Source organism: Aspergillus aculeatinus, assembly GCF_003184765.1.
Source record: "Aspergillus aculeatinus CBS 121060 unplaced genomic scaffold BO66scaffold_30, whole genome shotgun sequence".
NCBI lineage: Eukaryota > Fungi > Ascomycota > Eurotiomycetes > Eurotiales > Aspergillaceae > Aspergillus > Aspergillus aculeatinus.
Genome location: NW_020291499.1, coordinates 94,068 through 113,974, shown reverse-complemented (window position 1 = coordinate 113,974; position 19,907 = coordinate 94,068). Strand labels below are relative to the sequence as shown.

At 52.4% G+C, this 19,907-nt stretch overlaps 9 protein-coding genes across 9 annotated transcripts; 7 read left to right on the top strand and 2 right to left on the bottom strand.

Moving 5' to 3' along the window:
• The first annotated feature begins 523 nt into the window (after window positions 1–523).
• BO66DRAFT_114876 (ammonium transporter) lies at window positions 524–2,443 on the top strand. Its single transcript, XM_025641851.1, has 3 exons — window positions 524–1,198; window positions 1,249–2,084; window positions 2,138–2,443. The coding sequence occupies exons 1-3, from the start codon at window positions 791–793 to the stop codon at window positions 2,244–2,246; spliced, it is 1,353 nt and encodes a 450-aa protein (XP_025502906.1). The 5' UTR covers window positions 524–790; the 3' UTR covers window positions 2,247–2,443.
• A 1,509-nt stretch (window positions 2,444–3,952) lies between these two features.
• BO66DRAFT_454108 (phosphatase PAP2 family protein) lies at window positions 3,953–5,094 on the top strand (the record flags this gene model as incomplete). The annotated part of the gene is made up of 2 exons (XM_025652009.1): window positions 3,953–4,062; window positions 4,125–5,094. The coding sequence occupies 2 exons, from the start codon at window positions 3,953–3,955 to the stop codon at window positions 5,092–5,094; spliced, it is 1,080 nt and encodes a 359-aa protein (XP_025502905.1).
• A 914-nt stretch (window positions 5,095–6,008) lies between these two features.
• On the bottom strand, window positions 6,009–7,095 carry BO66DRAFT_454106 (DUF3431 domain-containing protein; the record flags this gene model as incomplete). The annotated part of the gene is made up of 3 exons (XM_025652008.1): window positions 6,009–6,057; window positions 6,128–6,763; window positions 6,845–7,095. The coding sequence occupies 3 exons, from the start codon at window positions 7,093–7,095 to the stop codon at window positions 6,009–6,011; spliced, it is 936 nt and encodes a 311-aa protein (XP_025502904.1).
• An 808-nt stretch (window positions 7,096–7,903) lies between these two features.
• BO66DRAFT_454104 (transcription factor domain-containing protein) lies at window positions 7,904–10,559 on the top strand (the record flags this gene model as incomplete). The annotated part of the gene is made up of 8 exons (XM_025652007.1): window positions 7,904–7,936; window positions 8,041–8,109; window positions 8,185–8,285; window positions 8,380–8,861; window positions 8,916–9,232; window positions 9,293–9,718; window positions 9,777–10,009; window positions 10,070–10,559. 8 exons carry the CDS (start codon window positions 7,904–7,906, stop codon window positions 10,557–10,559), a joined length of 2,151 nt encoding a protein of 716 aa, XP_025502903.1.
• A 493-nt stretch (window positions 10,560–11,052) lies between these two features.
• Window positions 11,053–12,517, top strand: BO66DRAFT_376126 (uncharacterized protein). Its single transcript, XM_025645683.1, has 2 exons — window positions 11,053–11,281; window positions 11,358–12,517. The coding sequence occupies exons 1-2, from the start codon at window positions 11,070–11,072 to the stop codon at window positions 12,388–12,390; spliced, it is 1,245 nt and encodes a 414-aa protein (XP_025502902.1). The 5' UTR covers window positions 11,053–11,069; the 3' UTR covers window positions 12,391–12,517.
• Window positions 12,518–13,084: 567 nt separating this feature from the next.
• On the bottom strand, window positions 13,085–14,589 carry BO66DRAFT_439471 (MFS transporter; the record flags this gene model as incomplete). The annotated part of the gene is made up of 3 exons (XM_025651158.1): window positions 13,085–13,798; window positions 13,869–14,270; window positions 14,350–14,589. 3 exons carry the CDS (start codon window positions 14,587–14,589, stop codon window positions 13,085–13,087), a joined length of 1,356 nt encoding a protein of 451 aa, XP_025502901.1.
• A 312-nt stretch (window positions 14,590–14,901) lies between these two features.
• BO66DRAFT_392595 (streptomycin 3''-adenylyltransferase) lies at window positions 14,902–16,121 on the top strand. The gene has a single exon (XM_025647560.1). The coding sequence runs from the start codon at window positions 14,981–14,983 to the stop codon at window positions 15,740–15,742; it is 762 nt and encodes a 253-aa protein (XP_025502900.1). The 5' UTR covers window positions 14,902–14,980; the 3' UTR covers window positions 15,743–16,121.
• A 1,409-nt stretch (window positions 16,122–17,530) lies between these two features.
• BO66DRAFT_114820 (translocon subunit SSS1) lies at window positions 17,531–18,223 on the top strand. The gene is made up of 3 exons (XM_025641850.1): window positions 17,531–17,855; window positions 17,932–18,018; window positions 18,097–18,223. Exons 1-3 carry the CDS (start codon window positions 17,771–17,773, stop codon window positions 18,135–18,137), a joined length of 213 nt encoding a protein of 70 aa, XP_025502899.1. The 5' UTR covers window positions 17,531–17,770; the 3' UTR covers window positions 18,138–18,223.
• Window positions 18,224–18,983: 760 nt separating this feature from the next.
• Window positions 18,984–19,877, top strand: BO66DRAFT_392592 (DUF3237 domain-containing protein). Its single transcript, XM_025647559.1, has 3 exons — window positions 18,984–19,267; window positions 19,381–19,461; window positions 19,615–19,877. Exons 1-3 carry the CDS (start codon window positions 19,086–19,088, stop codon window positions 19,829–19,831), a joined length of 480 nt encoding a protein of 159 aa, XP_025502898.1. The 5' UTR covers window positions 18,984–19,085; the 3' UTR covers window positions 19,832–19,877.
• The last annotated feature ends 30 nt before the right edge of the window (window positions 19,878–19,907 follow it).

Here is a 19,907-nt window from a genome sequence, read left to right as displayed (position 1 = left end):
ACACTCTTATTCAGCATGCCATGTGGACAGAAAGACCTATGTCTAAAGCGGCGTCGCTGCGTTCATTATCGACGTGAGCATGCAAAGGTAAACTATACTCAACTGTGCCCTGAGAAGTTATACAAAGCACTCATGGTCCATTGTGTGATGGTGGCAGACCTTGCTCAATCTGCGCGAAGCGAGGCCTCAACTGTACCTTCTCCACGCCTACCTTCAACTTCACCATCGTCTCTTACCAGCGCCGCCTACAATTAAGTGCCCTAGGTGCTTACCGGCCTACAAGTGAGTCGTCATATACCAGTTTCTTTTTCGATTTCGTGGGCTTTGCCACCTCGCCATTCATCCAACTTTTCTCCTTTGAATCCATTGGGGACCTTTTCCGCCACGATGATTTAGTGCGCAGCCAGAATTGGAGCCTTCAAAGGCGCCAGTCAAAGTGATCAAGCTCACATTACTTCCTTTAGCTTTTGCACTGTACCTAGCGGATGCATAATCACGGCCGCGTTAGTCGCCCAGCACTTTCCTGCAAGGCATCAACTATTCATCCCATGCATGTTGTCTTGGCAACCCCTCTTTCATGCACTTATCTTATCAATGTTCACAGCTCATAGCTGAGCTTGATCTTGTCGAACACTTTCGCTCAAGTCGTGCCAACTGATAAGCCATGCATGTATGATTCGTCACTCGTGCATAACTCATCATTCTCCCTTCCGAATGACCTATAAAGCCTAAGCTCGCGACCTAGCACTTTCAGCATGCTGTGTCGAGCATCGCTTTACACTCAACCGCCATGTCGGTCCAGGCAGCCTGGGAGAGCTGCTCCAAGATTGATACTCTGTTCATTCTTGTGTGTTCTGTCTTTTGCTGGCTAATCATTCCTGCTGTCGGTCTTGCCTACTCGGGTTACTCTACACGCTTTAACAGTCTCGCATCCTTCTACCCTGGTTTGCTGGCGGTCGCTGTCTGTACCATTCAATGGTGGATGATTGGGTACTCTCTCGCCTACAGCGAGGGGAACAGCGTTATTGGAGATCTCAACAAGGCTTTTCACGTTGGAGTTCTTGCTGAACCCGTCGGTTCTATCCCCGAGATCTTGTTCTCGGAGTTCCAGCTCATCTTCTGCGCTACTGTGTGTGCAATCGCGATCGGTGGAGCCTGTGAGCGTGGGCGTCTACTTCCCTTAATCCCTTTCATCTTCGTCAGTCACCATTCCTGGTACTCCCGGATCGCTCCGCTAACACTGTATAGCTATGGTGCACCTTCATCTATGCACCTCTTGCCCACATGGTCTGGTCTGAAACAGGGTTTCTCGCCAACCTTGGTGCCCTCGACTTCGCTGGAGGCACGCCAGTTCATATTTGCAGCGGAGCCACAGCCACAGCTCTAAGTGTGTATCTATCCTATCCTCTGTTCCGTTCACGACGCTCCTCGTTGCGCACCCCGAGCCATCTCGCTCTTCACCGCCCACACAATACACTTTGTCAACTTCTCGCTCTAATCATCATCTGGAACGCCTGGCTTGCCTTCGACGCGGGCACCACCCTCGCCCTCAATTTCAAGAGCGTCATGGCCGCCTGTGTGACCAACCTATGCGCTGCCTCAGGGGCCATCACATGGGCTAGTCTCACGTATTACCATACCGGCAAATGGAGTCTAGACAGCACCTTTCTCGGAGCGATCGCGGGACTCGTCCTCATCACCCCAAGCGCCGGTTTTATTGACATGCCGACCGCAATGGGATTTGGTGTTCTCGGCGCAGTCTGTGGCTACCAGGCTCTGCGCATCAAGTTCACCAAGCACGCGAAATACTACCGCTGGGTTGATAATGGCGATACTTTCGCCACGCACTGTCTTGGTGGGTTTCTGGGTACCATAGTCACGGGCCTCTTTGCGCAAAAGGAAGTGGCTGCGTATGACGGAGTCACGGAAATCACGGGTGGGTGTCTCTTTGACGGGAACTGGACACAACTTGGGATCCAAGTCGTCGAGGCGCTGATCGGCTTCGTCTGGAGTTTTGGAGGAAGTTATCTACTCTATGCATTGATCGATTGTGTGCCTGGGTTGGAGGTTCTGGCTACAGATGAGTATGTTCTGAGGGGTATCGGGTGAGAGAATGATCGCTGACTTATGTGGACAGTGAGGTTATTTCTGGGCTGGACAAGTCTCAGATGGACGAGTCGTTGCACGAAGCTCAATGGGCTGGAGAGGAGGGATACCATCCATTCCAAGGCTCAGTCCAGATATAGAAGGGCATATCGGTGGCTTATGGATGAATTGGCTATTTGCTGGCACTGCTTCACAATTATCAAAAGCTTGAAGCTGTGCTAAAAAGTGAAAAGAGCGATCTCTATGCTCACTCAGTTGACAACAACCAACACTTTAGCACTAGACAACGAAAAGCACCTAACACATTCCATAACTTGTGGGACACTCTACAGAGGACTTACTCCGGACCCCATGCAAAATCTGCCTCACAATCACTATAGACACATTGGATTCGATTCAGCATCAAACCAACTTCTTCGTAAAAATGTCCTCTTTAGCCCCCACGCAGCAAACAGGAAAAGCAAATGAATTTCGACCGCAACAAAGGAACTCACCTATCCTCGTCCATCCCCGGCTCTCCGACTCGCCACTCCCATGTTACCGAAACTAACTTTAAACCACCGCCCCTCTGATTCAATGTTCAACCACAAGGATGGCCAATACGACCCAGGGAAACTACCCGGACCCAAGACTCACGGGCTCGTGTACAGAAAGCTACCATTCGGAGCTGATTGCCGAGTTGCACAGCCATGCTTCATCATGATTTTGAACCTGTCTAGGTCTCTGGATAAGCAAACTTTCCCTGATGATAGCTTAGCCACTTTCGATCATGATACTACGGCTCTGAGAAGAACTTTGAAGCCCATCCACACTAAGAATTAGTCAGAATTATTTCGGCTTGTGGATTATTATCTGAAAGTCTTCTGTAGCATTGTTCAATAATCGCATTGACCGCGTCTTGACTATAGCTATATTCAATTCATGGGTTCCTGTTATCTGTGTCAGCGACTGGCGCGTCTTGGCTCCTGCAATCGATAGACTGTTGGAAGCTTTGTTCCTTATTAAAGCACCGATCACAAATTGAGACATTGGCTGCTGCCTGGGTTGTGTACGGAAGTTGTTCTAATCTCTCCTGAAAGTCGAGATGTCTCATAACTGTGGCATCTTCCCTGGATACTTTAAATACATTGTTCTCCGACTATGCACCACCAGTCTGAGGGAGCGCCCTGTGCAGCAGTTACAGGGTATATTGCCACAACTAACAGATTTAAGGTTATATCAGTTGCAATAATATAGTGTAGTAACTTATCAGCCCTGAAAAACAAGACCAAGCGCTTGCGTGGTAGAACAGGGGCGAGAGCAAATGACAAGGATGAGAAAAATAAGGGAAGTCGTTTAGCGATGCATAACGCGAGGCGCTGATTGACGAATGTAGTTCTCATTATATGCCGGAAATTCTCGTATCTAAAAGTGCCGGACAGAGATGACTCCACTGATCGTGATTATCTAGCTGATACATAACCTCATGGAGGAAGGGGATCGAAACTGCTGCCTTTGCTTGCTTTCTATGCTACGCTGAGATACTACGGCGTAGGCCTGTAACAACTCATATACCAACGCATAGATGCATAAACATGAGAGATAGTGAATTGATGCGAGTCAATTTCAAGAGGTCACTTGCAATCGAGCCAATTTCCCTAATACTCTCCATACGGGCTGAAAATAGCAGCGTTAGCCTAAGCCTAGGGCTTGTTTGATTCGCGATCCAATGCCGCTGCTCCTTAAGCAGTTTTAGTGCCTGAAACATAATGGTGGGCCTTGCCGCCTGGCACTATGATTGACTATAAATGTCCTCTACCGGCCCTGTAGATAACATTCGTTAATTCTATGGACTACAAGATTCACTATGGCAGCCATGAGGCAAGACAGCAGAGACTTTGCCCTGCTATCCGGCGAGCCAAGAAGAACCCCCAAGCGCTTGATATTCTCCTACGTGCTCGACTGGATGTTCATCATGTCTGTAGCGTTGACTCTGGCGCGATAAGAACGCCCATTGCTGAAACTCTTCTCATTTGCAGTCTTCTCGTCATCGTCGGTGCCATCCTATACAGCATCACCGGCTCCGAGCACGTCTTCTCCCTCGACGACCCCAGCATTTCCTATCCCTTGAAAACCGACACCGTCTCGATCGTCACCGTCGGAATCGTCTGCTGTGCCGTCCCCGCGCTTCTCATCGCCGCCCTCAGTCTCCTCCTCCCGATCCCCTGGAGACTCCGCCTCTGGGAATGGCACGCCGGGTGGCTGGGGCTGGGTCTCAGTCTCGCCGGCGCCTTCTTCATCACCTCCGGCCTCAAGGACGTGGTGGGCAAGCCCCGGCCGGATCTGCTCGCGCGGTGCCAACCCAACCTGTCGTCCCTCAACATAACCGCGTACGCCGTCAGCGGGCTAGGCGTGGAGCGTCCAGAAGCCCCAGTGATGGTCACCACGCGCATCTGCCAAGCGACCGACTCCAAGACCCTCCGCGACGGATTCGCCGCGTTTCCGTCCGGTCACTCCTCGTTCTCGTGGTCAGGCCTGCTGTACCTGTCGCTCTGGCTGGGGGCGAAGTTCGCCCGTGCTGTTCCTGCTAGTCCTGCTCACTGCCGGGACGCGTCCAGCCGGGCTGCTGCTACTGCTGCTGCTCCACCCGTGTATCTACTCGTGCTGACCGTTATTCCCATCGGCGGTGCACTCTACATCTGCGGCACTCGCTATATGGACTACATGCATGCCGGGTGGAATATTCTGGGAGGGAGTTTGATTGGGATCGTCTTTGCGATTCTGGGCTTCCGGTGGTATCACGCCCCAGCTGGGCAGGGGGATGGGGGCTGGGGCCACGCGTTGGGTCCGCGGTCAGCGGACCATGCGTTCGGGGTGGGCTTGGTTGCCCCAGGGGAGTCTGAGGGTGATGACCACAGGCAGGTGGAGAATCGCGAAGGGTTTCTGGATGTCGAGCTCAACACTATCGATGGAGGCTCGCAGAGTGTGTTGCGGGTTGCCAATCCCTAGGCTGCTTGTTTTGGATTCGGTTTTGTTCATGTCCTATGTACAGTACAGTATGCCGTGTGGATCCTTTTGGTAGTCCGACTTGCGGCTCCTGTACGCTATTGAAGATTCATGCATTGCTCTTGCCAACAAGGATTCAGCAGATTATCTCTTTCGGTAGACAAAGGAACGTATCCATTTCGGACCCTTGCTCCAAGAATTTAGATACGTTGAAAAATACCGGGCGCTCTGACCCACTTCGGGTCTCCGCAATCCGCATTCAAATTTCTTTTACGAAAATCGAAGTGGGTTTGGACCCAGACCCAGTTGCCCCAGTGTGCAATGGGAATTTGGGGATTAACCACGTGTGTGCCCATGCCTCGGATTTCAGGATCCATGAATTCAAGTCAAGAATCGAGTTGATACACCGTTGCTTGCTTGGGGGGAGAGGAGAAATTTGGCTTTCGGCCGCCCGAACTTCCGAACAAATTTGGGAACATAGATAAGGATTGAAGGTACTAGTTAGCAGAGCACCAAAAACGTATGTATCGTAAGATATCAACGTAAGCATTGTGGCTTAGACCAGGGCAGGAAGAGCAGGGAGATTGTATGGTGGGAGTAAACTGATGTTCAGCTGCAGCATTGGGTTGGTTGTAGCAAAAATAGATTAACGTTATGGCTGTTGCCTGTGTGAGCTGCTTCTCAGGGTATTCAGCCGGAAACCCTATCTTCCCCCCATGGGAGCTAAGCTTTCACCGAGCTATACCAGAATTGGTCTAAGATTGCAATGTTACAAGCCACTATCGTTGCATTAAGCAGGAACTCAGACGACCGTAAGCTACAGGTTGAAGAGAGATCACAGTTGTACTCGGGCACCCAGCGATAAATATTGAAAGTAACTACAATAGTGCTTCTTCAGAAGGCTTCTGAATAACGGCTCAGCACCGCCCATACACCTGGCAGTAGCACAGTGTTGAATCCGGACAGCTGAACAACCGCAACCCAGCTTGATTAGTACAATCTGCTCCAGACACGGGGCCCTCAAGGCATGACTTACTACACGGGTTCTTTGCCGAAAATAATATGCCAAAGATATTCCATCACCCGGCCGCTGTGCGCGTCGTCCAGATCCGTCTCGATGACCCATTGTCGGATCTTCACGTAGTCAGCCCGGGGTCTCTTCAGCACCCGCTGTCGGGACACCGCGAACTGCGCACAGCACGGCGCCGCAATCCGGACCGGAATCTGAAGAGCCTTCTCCCCGTCGCTCGGTTGGGATATCATGACCCTAGTGTCGTCGTCGTCATCGTCTGCAGGCGGCGTGCTGGTATTTCGGAAGACCTCCCGGAAGATCTGAGGCGTCAGATGGCCGTGGGGGTATGCGGTCCTCACGCATCCCGGGTTCGCGTTGCATCGCAGGTTGACGTAGCCATTCTGCTGGACAAAGTCAACCCGCAACGCTCGCATGGACCAGACGTTGTCGTGCAACGGGGCGTCGACGTGCCACGCCCGAAAAAACCCCGAGCGATGCGCGTGCAGGAAGACGATGGTCGAGGGCAGGTGCTCGTAGTGCTCGACCAGATAGGTCAGATAGGCCATGGATTCGTGGCCCTTGTTGAGCGGGGTTTTGAGCTGCTGGGTGTCGGCCACGGCTTCTTGGGAGGGGTTCACGGTGTATATGGCCCGTTGCCAGCTAGATATACACACATGGTTCAGCGATGCCTAGCTATTTTGGTGTTGATGCAGTTGGAGGGCGGGGGGTGTTCCAACTCACTCGGGTAGTTCTTGCTCGATCCAGTCGGTGTTTTCCTCCTGTAGTTTAGCGACGACTATCACCTTGTCACCGTAATCTTCTGTCATGTTCCTTGGCGGTCCTGCTGCGGTGGACCAAGAGTTGAACCAGTCGATGGCATATTGCTTTGCCTGGTATTGGTCGCATAGATCACGGAGATGGAAGTCCAGGAGAAGCAGGGGGAGGAGGAGTGCTATGCTGAAGCAGAGGAATAGTCGGAAGGGCCACTTCATGGTGATGTGTACGTTCCTAGCAGAACAAAAACTATCAAGTGACACATGAAGATTGGATAGAGCTTGGAGAGTAGAGGGATCGGTATGCTTGTTTAATATTCGTTGAGAACCTACCTTGTGGCTATACGGACATCTACGTATGCATACTTCAGGCTTCATCAAATCTATGATAGGCTTACCGAGCCCAGCACACTACATACTGTACATGATAGGAGACTGGTCAAAGGTTCCTCATGAATCTAGCCAAGGAGCGCCTGGCAGTCCCACCTGAACCGCACCAAGTGGGCACTATCAAGCTTGAATTTGTAGTGGTAACATATCCGATTTTTCCGGCATTCAATGTGACGAGTGAGCCATTTACACCTACCTAACTGAGACCATCTGCTTACCGATCACTTGCAAACGCTATTTGACAGTATACGTACACGTCCTTTTGATGCTTGTCGGGTACCAGCCATACTTCAGAGACACGCGTCTGGGTCACCGTGGCGAATGTTTCGGTCTGGTATTTTAATTACATCTCCGAAACCCGCAATACCGCATCAGAGAATACAATACCCACAGCCAGGGGATGAATGAACAAACAAGACCAACATCCACCACCGGCAGGTCGATTTCTTATCAGATCTAACCGGCCTCCATCTCTTACTTCTGTACTTCACCGTGATGACAGTGTCTCGTGCCATCCAGCAAGCAGCCATCGCCATTTTGGGGCGGATGCTCGGACATCCGAATATCAACTGTCCGGGGAAAGGAAAAAGATACCTCTACGCCAGGGGGGCGTTGTTGTTGGTGCTTCAATGGCAGAATGGCGTCCCAGGTGATTCTGGAAAGATCCGCTGTACGTCTTCTGTCCGGCTTGAGCCCCAGTTTCCTAGCAAGTTAGTGGCTTGGTGAAACTTTGCAATCTTCCTGTCTCCTTTCCATCCCACAAACCGCGACAAGCACAGATCTGACACCACGCTGACATCTATTGATGTCGTTGACAAGTGCGACCTCTGTCACTCCAGAAAGGTCAGTGACAAGATCGTGACACAAGTCATTTTACTTTCTTCTCCAGCATGTCGTCTAAGATAACAGCTGATATAGGTGAAATGTGACCGACTCGACCCTTGCATGAACTGCGTGGATGCGGAAGCAGAATGTCGAAGGGCTCGGCCACGGCGTAGTATGCGCCCTAGAGTCTCGCGGTAAGTCCCCAGACCTTTCGGTGAGCAGATCGTTTGCTCCGAAAACGTCTGCGCTCGTTGGAATGGCTTCGGGTTGTAACACCCCATCATCTAGAATCTCGGGACTGTCAAAGAGGCTCTCAACACTGGAGCAATACATAAGCAATCCCCATGTTCCTGCGGCATCCGCGAGACAGGAGCCGAGTCGCGACTTCCAAGCGTCTGAAAACAACAGAAACATGATACTAGACATTCCCCCGAGCTCCCAGGCTTCCAACATGAGCACGCCAAAAATCAAGACCGCAGTCGATGATGTGGCTTCTCGACGACCCATAGAAACACCCGCTGCAGTCGAGGATATAGCAACGCAACAAGCCTGTGAGGCACGACGCTCCATTCAGCAGGAACTGCGACAAAGCAACCACTTATCCTGCAACCGACGCACCATCCTGGAAAGTGCTCTATCCCTTGTAAACAAGATATCTGCGCCATCGTTAGAGAAAGGACTGTTCCATGAGAATACCAAAGAGTCGGAGGATTCCAGTCATTCAGGCCTGGAGGAGTTCACCCTGGAGACGTACTTCATGATGTCAGAGGGTTTGTGTTCAAACGTGAAGGAAAATCCTACCCTCTCCCTCTAACATTGGATAGACATAGCACACCGAGATTCGCCCGGGAAGCACTTGCATTGGCCCGACCATGTCTCGGTCAGAAGCCTGGAACATATGAGCCTGTCTCTGGCTGAAGGCAGAGTCGACCGTCAGACATCTCTGCATTATCGCGTCTGCGTCTATACCAAAGCCATTTTTTTCCTCGCCCGTCTGCGGGAACGACAGATGAATGGGCGGCTTCGCAACCATGTTAGAATGACTCGTCATAAATATACTCTAGCAGCTTTCAAGGCTCTAGACCAGGTTGATCTGAGTGGGACGCACTCTCTATCCTTAGTTCAGGCTCTACTATCCGGTGTATGTTGCACGGCTTTTTTAATCATTTGAATGTAGCCATCCTGACCATGTCTCGAATAGGCATTGCTTCATCAGATGCAAGGGAACCCCACGAAGAGCTGGACGCTAACGGCATTCGCTGCGCGGCTGCTTGTCGCCATGAATTGCCACAACATTACCAATGATACACCCGTTAGAATACAGGAGGAAGAGGATGCCCGCTTCTGTCTTTCCTCCTGCTACTTACTCGATAAGTCACTAAGCATGCTTCTCCTTCGACCGCCCTCACTTCCACGTCTGGGAATAAGTCCTGTCGCACTCATCCCTATGGACGACGGCATGTCGCTCAGCACGATCACCAGAACTACGGTTGAACTAGCGGAAGTTCAAGAGGCTGCATTGGAGCTATTATACAGATGGGCGGGGCCTGGGGATACAAGCAACCCGGCAACCGAGCTCGATGGGATGATCCAGCAGTTGATTTCGATGAAGATCGTGATCGAGGAGGCAAGCTGTTTCCTAGAAACTTCCTGCAATTTTGAGCTACAATACTGACCTCAATCAGCGCCGGGCAAGCTCCAGGCCGGAACTGCAGCTAGATTGGATGGCGGTAGAATTCCGATATCACGCGATGGTGACAACCATACTACAGTGCAAATCAAGGATCTGGGGCACGGCTCAGAACCGGGAGGAATGTCTTCAGCATGCGCGACATGCGCTCGAGGCTTTGAGCCGTCTGCAAACAGTTTTCAATGAGGACAGTGCCTTTGTTGGTGCTTACCCGATGTTCTTGACCTGGTGAGTAGAGCTCTTCCTCGTGACTGTATGCTGTATTCTGACGAGGTTTGACTACTCCAGGACTGTTTTCTCTTACCCCATGACTCCTTTCTATATCTTGTTCTGCAATGTGGTTGGGACGTCGAAAGTGGAAGACTTCCAGCTGATGCGCGACACCACCAAGGGTCTTTATCGGTTCATCGATCTAAACCCTGCAATCGGCAGGTTATACCACTTATTCACTCAATTTCTCGTCCTTTGCAGTCCGCTTGTTGAGAGGGAAGCAGAGAGTATCAGTCCCTGCTCTGTCCAGCAAAACATGAACCTCGACACTGAAGAGCCCAGCGTCCCAGTAGATGCTGGTATCCCCGTACTTAGCACGGACAATCAACTCTACAATGGCTCGGCCCAGGAAGGAACTGGGGGTACCAGATCGTTGGATACGACAATACGACCAGAGATGGATTCGTGGTGGAACAATGCTCAGATGTGGGAACTGTTTGGCACTCAGCCTTCGCTCGAATGGGTGGATTCTGAGATCACCGATTTTGTGGCAGATGGCTATCCGTGACCAGGAATTAAAGACCCAATATTAGAATCTGCCTACATAGATCTTTTTTCCCTTCTAGAGGGCTATGTGAAATGTCCTCTGTATGTTGTGCATGGCTGCCTAGAGTTTCGTGCGGGCCAAAACCGGCAGCAAGCACCTTGACCCAGCAGGCCGAGAGTAAAAATACACAATACCGATTGCTTCCAAGGGTCTCTTCAGGCAGGCCGCGTCAGCTCCAGGGAAAGACAAGCTTTCGGCACTGAGGCTTGGCTCCGACCCATCGGTATTGTCAACGTACCACATTTTACCAACTTGATGGCCTCGCATCCTTTATTCTCTGCTCTTCCCCCCTCCCTCCCTCCCCCCCACCCCGAACGATCCGCTCGACATGCTCCGTTAATTCCTATGCGTGTGGATCACTACAGACACTTCTCAGCAATGTCTTTCACCCAACCATATACTCCAGCTTCTTCCTCTCGAGCCATCTCCATCTCACAGTCGCTGGACATGGTGCCTGAAGAAGACTCCGAGATGGATGACTCGCAATTCGAGACTCTACCACTAGACAACTTGAAGAAGAAGTCAACCAGCAGCGGGCGATTGATAAGTCCCCTCGGACTGTTTCGCAGTCTCTACGCTCCAAGGACAAGACCTCGTCGATCCTTCCCTGCACGCCCGCTCTCCCGAAGAGCGCGAATCATCCAAGCCTTGCGGCGGCTATTCTGCGGCGTGGTGTTCATCCTGTGAGTGTTGCTCAGCCTCACTCCCCAGACCGAATGTATATCTCTTCAAACCAACTGACACGGGATCCTGCGCCAGCGGCACATTCAAACTCGCCTCCATCATCTGGAACACCCTGGTCTACCTCTTCCCCGACGACCTCGACGCCCGCCTCGACGGCTGGCTCGTCCCCGGCGGCCGGCCCTCGATCTTCTCGCACTGGACGACGCACGGGGTCGAGCCGGTGCACTGCCACTCGCACAACGACTACTGGCGCGAGGAGCCGCTCTACTCGGCGCTGCGCGCCGGCTGCATCGGCGTGGAGGCCGACATCTGGCCGTCCAACCCCGACCTCCTGGTCGGCCACACGCCGTTCACGCTGCACGCCGACGTCACCCTGCGCCGCCTCTACCTCGACCCGCTGCTCGACCTGCTCCAGAAACACAACACGCGCAGCAGCCAGCTCCAGCCCGCCCACGGGTCGTCCCCGCCCGCGGGTGTGTTCGCCACCGACCCCGCGCAGACCCTCGTCCTGCTGATCGACTTCAAGACCGCCGGCGAGGCGCTGTGGGAGCCCGTGCAGGCGCAGCTGCAGCCCCTGCGCGCCGGCGGGTTTTTGACTTCCTACAACGGCACGGCCGTCGTCGAGCGGCCCGTCACCGTCGTCGCCACCGGCGATGTCCCCTTCCATCGCCTCGTCGCCAACACGACCTACCGGGATATCTTCTACGATGCGCCGCTCGACCAGCTGGAGGGGACTCCGCGGGCGTCGGAGAGCAGGGGGGTCGAGGATTCCCCTCCGGATTCCCCTCCAGCTTTGTCGGAAAGCGACGACGACGGCTACACCCGCGCGAACAGCTACTACGCCTCCGTGGACTTCCGGCGCACGATCGGGAGTCTATCCGGCAATCGGTTCTCGGAGGCGCAGTTGGCCCGCGTGCGCGCGCAGGTCGCCGCCGCGCATGCCCGCGGCCTGAAGGTGCGGTACTGGGGCACACCGGGCTGGCCGCGGGGGTTGAGGAATCATGTTTGGCATGTGTTGGTCAGGGAGGGGGTCGATCTGATCAATGTGGATGATTTGTATGAGGCGACGCGGCAGGATTGGCGGAAGCATCGGAGCTGGGGGTTGTGATTGGGGTTTGGAGTTACATCAGATTGTGGATTTACTAGTTTTGCTCAGGGCGTATGCTCAATGGCTCTCTCTCGGACGGATTTTGGTTCTAAGTAGAGATCTAGCGTCGCATGTCAATAGTGATGAGACTTGTCTTTGGAATAGGACTGAGTGTTAGGCATTCATCAAAGTGATCCTGATTTCCCTCTCAGTCTTTTTCTTTATTTCGCCTGCAATCCAACCAGAATGCATGCTATACTCAGCCACCCTTTATCAAATTCTGGACAGCAGACGTTCGTCAATTGGTCATGCCATGCCCTAGCGCAAAATCACAAGAGAAGTTTTAAACTTTGTCACCGAAACCCGAGTATCAGACCGAAACGCCGCGTATTGTAACAGCCGTTTCGGTCTTTAACCTCGGGATATTGAGCCCGATCCCGAGATGTGGGCGATGCCGAGATCTAGTTTATTTACTCGGTCGACCGATCTCATCACGAGCCTTTCCTTATCAGTATTAGCACATCCGTACCAGCACGCGGCTGGCAAGAACGTAAACCTAGCTAAACTCTCCACCTGGGTTGTAGACATGACGGAGGCAGTGATCGAGGCTTCTAATGTCTACATCTGTGTTGGATTTTCCGAACCGAACCAGAGGCCGCCGATAATGACCCAAGATGCTCCTGAACTCCACGCCCCCATGGGCACAAGGGTCATATCAAACCTCATGCTGTGACTGCGGGACCGGAGCTCGCAGTACCGTCCCCCAGATCAACAGCGCAACCGCCAACATCGCCACTAAGATGGGCTGCAGGACTGTCACTCCCTTGGCCTGTGCGATCGCACCGATCGCGAAAGGGAAGACGGCTCCCCCGCCCATCGAGACCGCCGCTGCAAATCCAATGGCGGCGACATGCAGGTGCTTGGGCAACAACCGCGTCGCAACCACCACAACGCCGGGGAAGATGGTTCCCAAGAAGAATCCCACCAGGGCCACGGCTACGGCGGAGACAACAAACTCCGGAACCAGCCAGAAGACCATCTCCAGTGCAATGGCAAGCAAAATGTACAGGACAATCGATCGTTTCTCGCCAATGCGAGGGGTGACGAACCCCAGCACAAAGCGGCCCAGCGTAACGCCGAGCCAGAAGCCCGTTCCAGCCATGCCCGATGCAAAGGAGCTGCCGTGGCGGACACTAGTCATGAATACGACGATCCACCCTCCGATTGCGACCTCGATGCCGCCATACAGGAAGAGAAAGAGAGAACAGATCCAGGTGGCTCGGTACGTGAGTGAGAGTCGGGTCTGGTGGAGCGAGCTTCCACCGCGCTCTCGACCCGCAGAAGAGGGATGATCCTGCTGATACCTGGATGCAGTCTCCGCCCAGAAGGCGCTGGTGGCAATGACGAGTTCAAGCGCCGCCGTCCCCGTCTGGGACTTGCACATTAGTGATGGCAAAACAAGACACAGAGCCCGTGCGGAAAGGGCTGATTTTACCTACCAGAAGGTGATAGTATGAGTTCCATTCCCAGCCAGCTTTCGTGATCACGCTAGTCGCAATCAGCGGACTCACTGTAGCCCCGATGCCATAGAATCCGTGGAAGCATCCGAGGACTTCGTGAGAATTGGCCATGCTGCTGATCCATACGTTCCACCCGGCATTCTGGATCCCGCTACCCAGTCCGACAAAGATGTACATGATCACCAGCACCGGGAAGGGGGGACGTGTGGAGATGACGGCAAAAGCAAGCAAGTGACATGCTGGACCGATAAACGCCACGCCGCGACGACCCAGGCGCTGGTGGATCAGATTAATAACGACCGCGGAGATAGTGTAGCCCAGGAATGGGGACAGGAATATAAGGGAGATTATAGTATAGCTCTTGTCGTAGGCGAGCTGGAGCTGGGAGCATGCAAAGTAGCCTGGATTAGCACTGGACTGACCATGCTCTTATGGGCGTCGAGAAGGCGGAGGTACAAACGTAAGGGATTATCGCCCCATATGCTGCATCATTGGCGCCCATGACCAGTGCGCTCCAGAAGGTGGCCAGTACTCTCCAGATCATAGCCTTTGACCCGTTCCATCGCAGGGCGACGGTGACCGCGTGGGAGGGCGGGGTGTCATTCTCGGGAGCGGGGCTCGCGGGAAGAGATGCAAGGTGTATAGCACCGCCAGACGAGACGACCGAGGGTGGGCGAGTGGGATCGAGATTCATGGGCATGGCAATGGCCAACTCGGTCTTTGTGCAAGGAAATATCCCGAATCTGGTTGGTGGTGATATGGGGATGTGGGAATTTGGGAATTCGAGAATTATAACATTTAGAGAAGTATGTCGGGGGGGAGGAGGGGAGAGGGGATGTCCCGTGTTGCCAGTTGGCGCGGAGTTGACTTGGGTTAAGGCGATGGTCTGAGCACTACGTACTCCGTACAAATGCGGCTAATGACAGTAAGCAGGTCATGCAAGGTGTGGTGGGGTTTTTTTGTTACAAGTAATTAATGTCAGATTCCGATGCGAGTTTCTACACCCTCCCTACTGCCTCACCGTACCAGGTTTATAAAAGGCCTGGCTGGCAACAATAAACCAGAAAAAAGAGGGTCAACAACTTACAGCAATGGCTGGTAACCTGCCACAAGAGGTGGAAGCCTATCTCGAGGAAATAGTCAAGCGTCTGACGGAATACCTGCAACACCAGCTCGTGGGGATATATCTATTTGGGTCTGCGAGTTATGGCGCCTACGAGTCCGGCCTCAGCGACCTTGACGTACAGACCATAGTGACGGATCGGCTGAGCACCGTCGAGAAGCAGGCAGTGATCAGCCGCCTAACCCACGCCGCCTTACCTTGCCCGGCGACAAAACTCGAGTTCGTGGTGTATGCACAGAGCGCGGTGTATCCGGCCCGTCGTCACCCTCGCTTCGAACTCAATCTCAACACGGGGCTTCACCAGCCCGATCATATCAGCCTCGATCCCGCCAACGAGTCCAGCCACTGGTTTCTGCTGGATATCGCGATGGGACGTCAGCTTGGCCGCAGCCTGTGCGGCCCTGATCCGACCCACGCGTTCGGCGCGATTCCTCAACGCTGGATCCTGGAAGCAATCGCGGACTCGCTCGATTGGCACCACGAAAACGAACTCAGCTCTCCCAACAGCATTCTGAATGCGTGCCGAGGCTGGCAATTCATTGTCACGGGCGAGTTCTCTTCCAAATCGGATGGGGCCAAATGGGCCCTACAACAACAGGACTGTCCGGACGTTGTTCGACGGGCAATCCTCGCGCGCAACACAGGCGACAAACTCCCTGCGGCCCAGGCAAGGATGCTCTATGATATTGTTATGACGGCCAACCGTGCCAAACTCGCGACGGATATATAGCTTGACTTGGGCGCCCCAATCCATGGCAGCAGGTAAGCCATCGGGGTTCTAGAGCAGGGGTGGACAATCGAGATCTTTATTTATCTATACTCAGATTTTAGGCCAGTTCAAGAGTATGCGAACAGATGATTTATCGGGTCTTGAGGAGATGTGGTGATGTCGAATGACACGATCTTCCTGCGCAATCTAATAACAGGATGCTCAGGACGTTCAGCTACTTTAGCAGTTTTGGAATTTCTTGGTCATGGAACCAATATTTGACGCTGGCCGGATCGAGGTTCCTTACCATTCAGCAGTGGGTTGGGTTTGTTGCTGGTGTCTTGGGTAAAGCATTTCAAATCAAAGAACCGTATAGAATATTACTCGAAGCAGTATAACCGAGGGCTCTGAAATGATAAGTCTATGACTTGATATACAAATCATAATTCTACATTCATACTCTGTTCACTAGATCTGCAGGCTCGCTCGCTTGCTCGCATAGCTTGCTCGGGCAGTGGCAATTACATTAGTTACTACTAGTTACCTTGTCGGGTGTAGTCAGCCAGCTTCTACACCAATCACCAATCCACCCTCCAAATCAAACCCAACAACCAGCGATACGATTCTAGATCTCGATCTCCATCGATGGCTCGATGGCTCGATTCATCCCTCGATGACCCAAGATCCCGATCGATCTTTCTTGCCTGGCTTTCTTGCAGTGTGATTGAACATCCACCTCCAAGTCAGCAGGGATAGCATAGCACAGCACAAGAAGACAAAGGAATATGGCGTGGTCGATCGAGAATCCGACACGGGATCGAGATGGGCGATCGATGATCGGGATCGGGTTCGATGAATGACGATATTCTCTGTGCGGGCTGTGGCGTTGGTGGGCATACTCGGTGATGTACTGAGTACTCGGTATTCTTTTGCTGGGACTGGACTGGACTGTGGCTTGGGTGTTGTTAGCAATTACAAGGACTATGGAGTACGGAGTAAGGCTGCTAGGATGTGATCTCCTACGGAAGACCATTATAGCCACTCAGCAAATAAGAAATCTGCCGGCAAAATTATAAGTAGAAGTATTATATATATATAAAATTTTTAATAACTTTAATAAAAAAGAATAAAAAAAATTTTCTAATAAAAAATTTTAATAATAATATTTTTAGTCTTTAAAAATTCTAAATATTCTTATAGAAAAAGAAACTGAATCGATTATATAATTTGAAAATTTCCAAAAAATTTTCAGAAAAATAATAACTGCTGCAGTAAGAATATATAAAATAAATTCTATTTGCGGAGTGGCTGCAATGGTCTTCTATAGATAGGGGTTCCGAACCATCTATACCCAAACAGGTAATAATGTTGCGGTTAGTGCTTAGTACGCATGCTATCCCAGTCTCAGCCAGAAGGCATTTGTAGTATATGTTTCCATTGTAGGTGGTGTTCTATCGCATGACTATCAAGAAGTTTGTCTCGGATGGATGGCATAGTGCGGGGATGGTCTTAGCTTGAAAGCCTCTTATAATGCACAAGCTACTCAGTCCTGCTTGTATCCAACTCCAACTGGGAGGAGGGCGATCATCGCAAAGACTGGCCCGAAAGAGGAGAGAACATGCGAGAGATGGTACCAGGATAGAATTGCAACTCAGCACTGATGCTTAGAGCACATGATATAGATCTTCTGATCGGCGACACCATCCATCGGGCAGAACTTTGACTGGGACATAAATCATTTGTCTCGACTAAAGCATTGTGTGAATAACGACATCAGCCACAAACCCACAAGCCACAGGAAGTACATGGGCCGCAGCAGCCACAGATGCCAAGCTATGAGTAATTATCTCGATCAGGTGATACGTGGCCATCATCTCGGCTCAACCATAATCCGGCTCCTGGACGGGGGCAATTCCTCCGACTAGTTCGCATCCCCGAAGAGCACAGCTGGCCCATTCGCGTTCCACCCCATCCAACATTCTGTCCTCAATCCACCCTTTCCACTCATTGCACCACCACCCCCCAAATCATCCTCCTCACACAGTCACCATGTCCGACCAGGTCCAAGAACTTCTCAGCGTGCCTCGCGAGTTCCTCCGCGAGGGTATGCAATTCGTCAACCGCAGCCAGAAGCGTGAGTCTCCTGCTCCCTCGTGACCTCTCACCTCCGTGACTCTTTCTTGAAAGCATTTGGCTAATGCGCAACACAGCCGACAAGCGCGAATTCATCAAGATCAGCCAGGCTGTTGGCACTGGTTTTCTCATCATGGGATTCATCGGATACATTGTCAAGCTGAGTATGTGTCGCCTTCCGAGTGTTGCGGCCCCGTCGGACATTGTCAACACCAGAGACTATAGCTAATGAACGAATGCAGTCCACATCCCCGTCAACAACGTCCTTGTCGGTGGCGCCTAAGCGATTTCCTTTCTTTGGGGATTGGTTGCTGAGTGGTCGTTCGGATCACTTCCCAAGCGGCATGGGACCCAACCTGCGGACTTGAACTTCGACCGGCTGTCTCGGGCTCATGGCTTCTACTGGGGAATAGCAATTGGTGGTCGGAACAGAGCGGGGAAGATTGGAAACGGGTCATCTTATCGTATTATACCTCACCGCGCGAGTCTTGGACTTTACAACAAGCGTCTTGATGTCTTTTCGTGTCGCCGGGCCGGGGGACGCTGTCTGGCCCGAAGGGTCGCGCGGCAGCTTTCTCCGCGGGTGGAAAAAGGAAGCCGGTCGGTCTTCGAGAGATCGGGCTGACCGGCATATGTGCATAATCAATCTGGGTAGGCGTTTATGGGGTGCTCTCTAATGAGAACTTGGTCTTTCTATATGTCTATGCTCGCTTCAGACCTGCGAGTGATCTACAAGCATGAGGAGTGCTCTAATGTGCACTGTCACGGTCGAAATCGCCCCCAACAAACACTTGATAACTGGATTCGATAAGGGGCATCCCAAAACCAGAGCTCTCACAACACCACAATATTCCCCCTCCCCAATGATAAGTCATACAGGATGATGTCACCACTTCCATAACACCAATTGCTTTATCTCATACCAATGAAGTAGGCTTCAAAATAAAAACCACAGTAAGAAACCCAGGAACCGACAGTAAACTCGAACAAAATCATTATCCCACCTTGTCCAAACACCCAGCCACCCAGGCAAGCCAGTGGATCCCAACTGCCGACATCCGAACCCATGCTTGACTTCATCATCACCACCACCACGGCACACAGACTCCACCCCAGCCCTGAAATACGTAGCACATCTACCTCACCAAGCTCCAGGGACATAAATCCCCCCTCCCGCCCCTTCACCTCCGCAATATTCTTCCCCGAAAAGCTACCGATAACCCCCAAAAAGATGGCTCCCATCTCCCCACCCCCACAACTCACCCACCTCTTCACCCTCCGCTGCGCCGTCGACCCTCCTATGGAGATCGGCCACGGCCCCTACGGCCGTCGCCGCTGCATCCCCATCAAATCCGGCACCGTGCGCGGCAATTTCCTCAATGGGGAGGTCGTCCCCGGCGGGGCGGATTTCATGTATGCTTTTTGCCCGGCCCTCTTTCCCCCTCCCCTCCGAACCCAGTTTGCGCGACAGAATTGTATAGTATTGGTGAGTTAAGTGGATTGTGGAAGCTGACCTGCGGAAAAAGGCTCGTCGAGGAGGATCAAACCACGCATGTGAATACCAACTACGTGATTAAGAGTGATGATGGGGCGTTTATCTATATTCGGTAGGTTTTGTTCACAGTCCTGGGGTGATCTCGCCGGGGCTGCTAAGGTGACGATGTGCGAGAGGCCTTTTTGAATGGAGGGGGGGGAGAAGGGGTTGCTTAAGAATGATTGGGCAGGCTGGGTCGAACGGCTAATGCTGGATTGCAATATAGGACTGAGGGAACCCGCTCCGGTCCTCCGGAGGTCTTGAAAGCTCTCATGGAAGGCGATGATCAGGTTGACCCCGACCAATACTGGTTCCATTTGCATATCAAGTTGGAGACGGGGCATGAGCGGTACCGGTGGATGAACAATAGGGTCATTGTGGGGAGGGCGACGCGCGCCAAGGGGGAAGTTGCGTACGACGCATATTTCCTGGACAACAACTAGTTCGACTCATTGCATTAGCGGGCTCGGATATTTGACTTGAGGGTTTTGCGCGAATTCTATTCCGAGTGCGGTAGAA

Coding starts and splice junctions, on each gene's coding strand:
- BO66DRAFT_114876 (XM_025641851.1), top strand. CDS start 791: ATGTCGGTCCAGGCAGCCTGGGAGAGCTGCTCCAAGATTGATACTCTG. Junction 1,199..1,248: donor CCTTAATCCCTTTCATCTTC/GTCAGTCACCAT, acceptor AACACTGTATAG/CTATGGTGCACCTTCATCTA. Junction 2,085..2,137: donor GAGGTTCTGGCTACAGATGA/GTATGTTCTGAG, acceptor TTATGTGGACAG/TGAGGTTATTTCTGGGCTGG.
- BO66DRAFT_376126 (XM_025645683.1), top strand. CDS start 11,070: ATGGATGACTCGCAATTCGAGACTCTACCACTAGACAACTTGAAGAAG. Junction 11,282..11,357: donor TGCGGCGTGGTGTTCATCCT/GTGAGTGTTGCT, acceptor ATCCTGCGCCAG/CGGCACATTCAAACTCGCCT.
- BO66DRAFT_392595 (XM_025647560.1), top strand. CDS start 14,981: ATGGCTGGTAACCTGCCACAAGAGGTGGAAGCCTATCTCGAGGAAATA.
- BO66DRAFT_114820 (XM_025641850.1), top strand. CDS start 17,771: ATGTCCGACCAGGTCCAAGAACTTCTCAGCGTGCCTCGCGAGTTCCTC. Junction 17,856..17,931: donor CGTCAACCGCAGCCAGAAGC/GTGAGTCTCCTG, acceptor TGCGCAACACAG/CCGACAAGCGCGAATTCATC. Junction 18,019..18,096: donor CGGATACATTGTCAAGCTGA/GTATGTGTCGCC, acceptor GAACGAATGCAG/TCCACATCCCCGTCAACAAC.
- BO66DRAFT_392592 (XM_025647559.1), top strand. CDS start 19,086: ATGGCTCCCATCTCCCCACCCCCACAACTCACCCACCTCTTCACCCTC. Junction 19,268..19,380: donor CCCGGCGGGGCGGATTTCAT/GTATGCTTTTTG, acceptor CTGCGGAAAAAG/GCTCGTCGAGGAGGATCAAA. Junction 19,462..19,614: donor GGGGCGTTTATCTATATTCG/GTAGGTTTTGTT, acceptor ATTGCAATATAG/GACTGAGGGAACCCGCTCCG.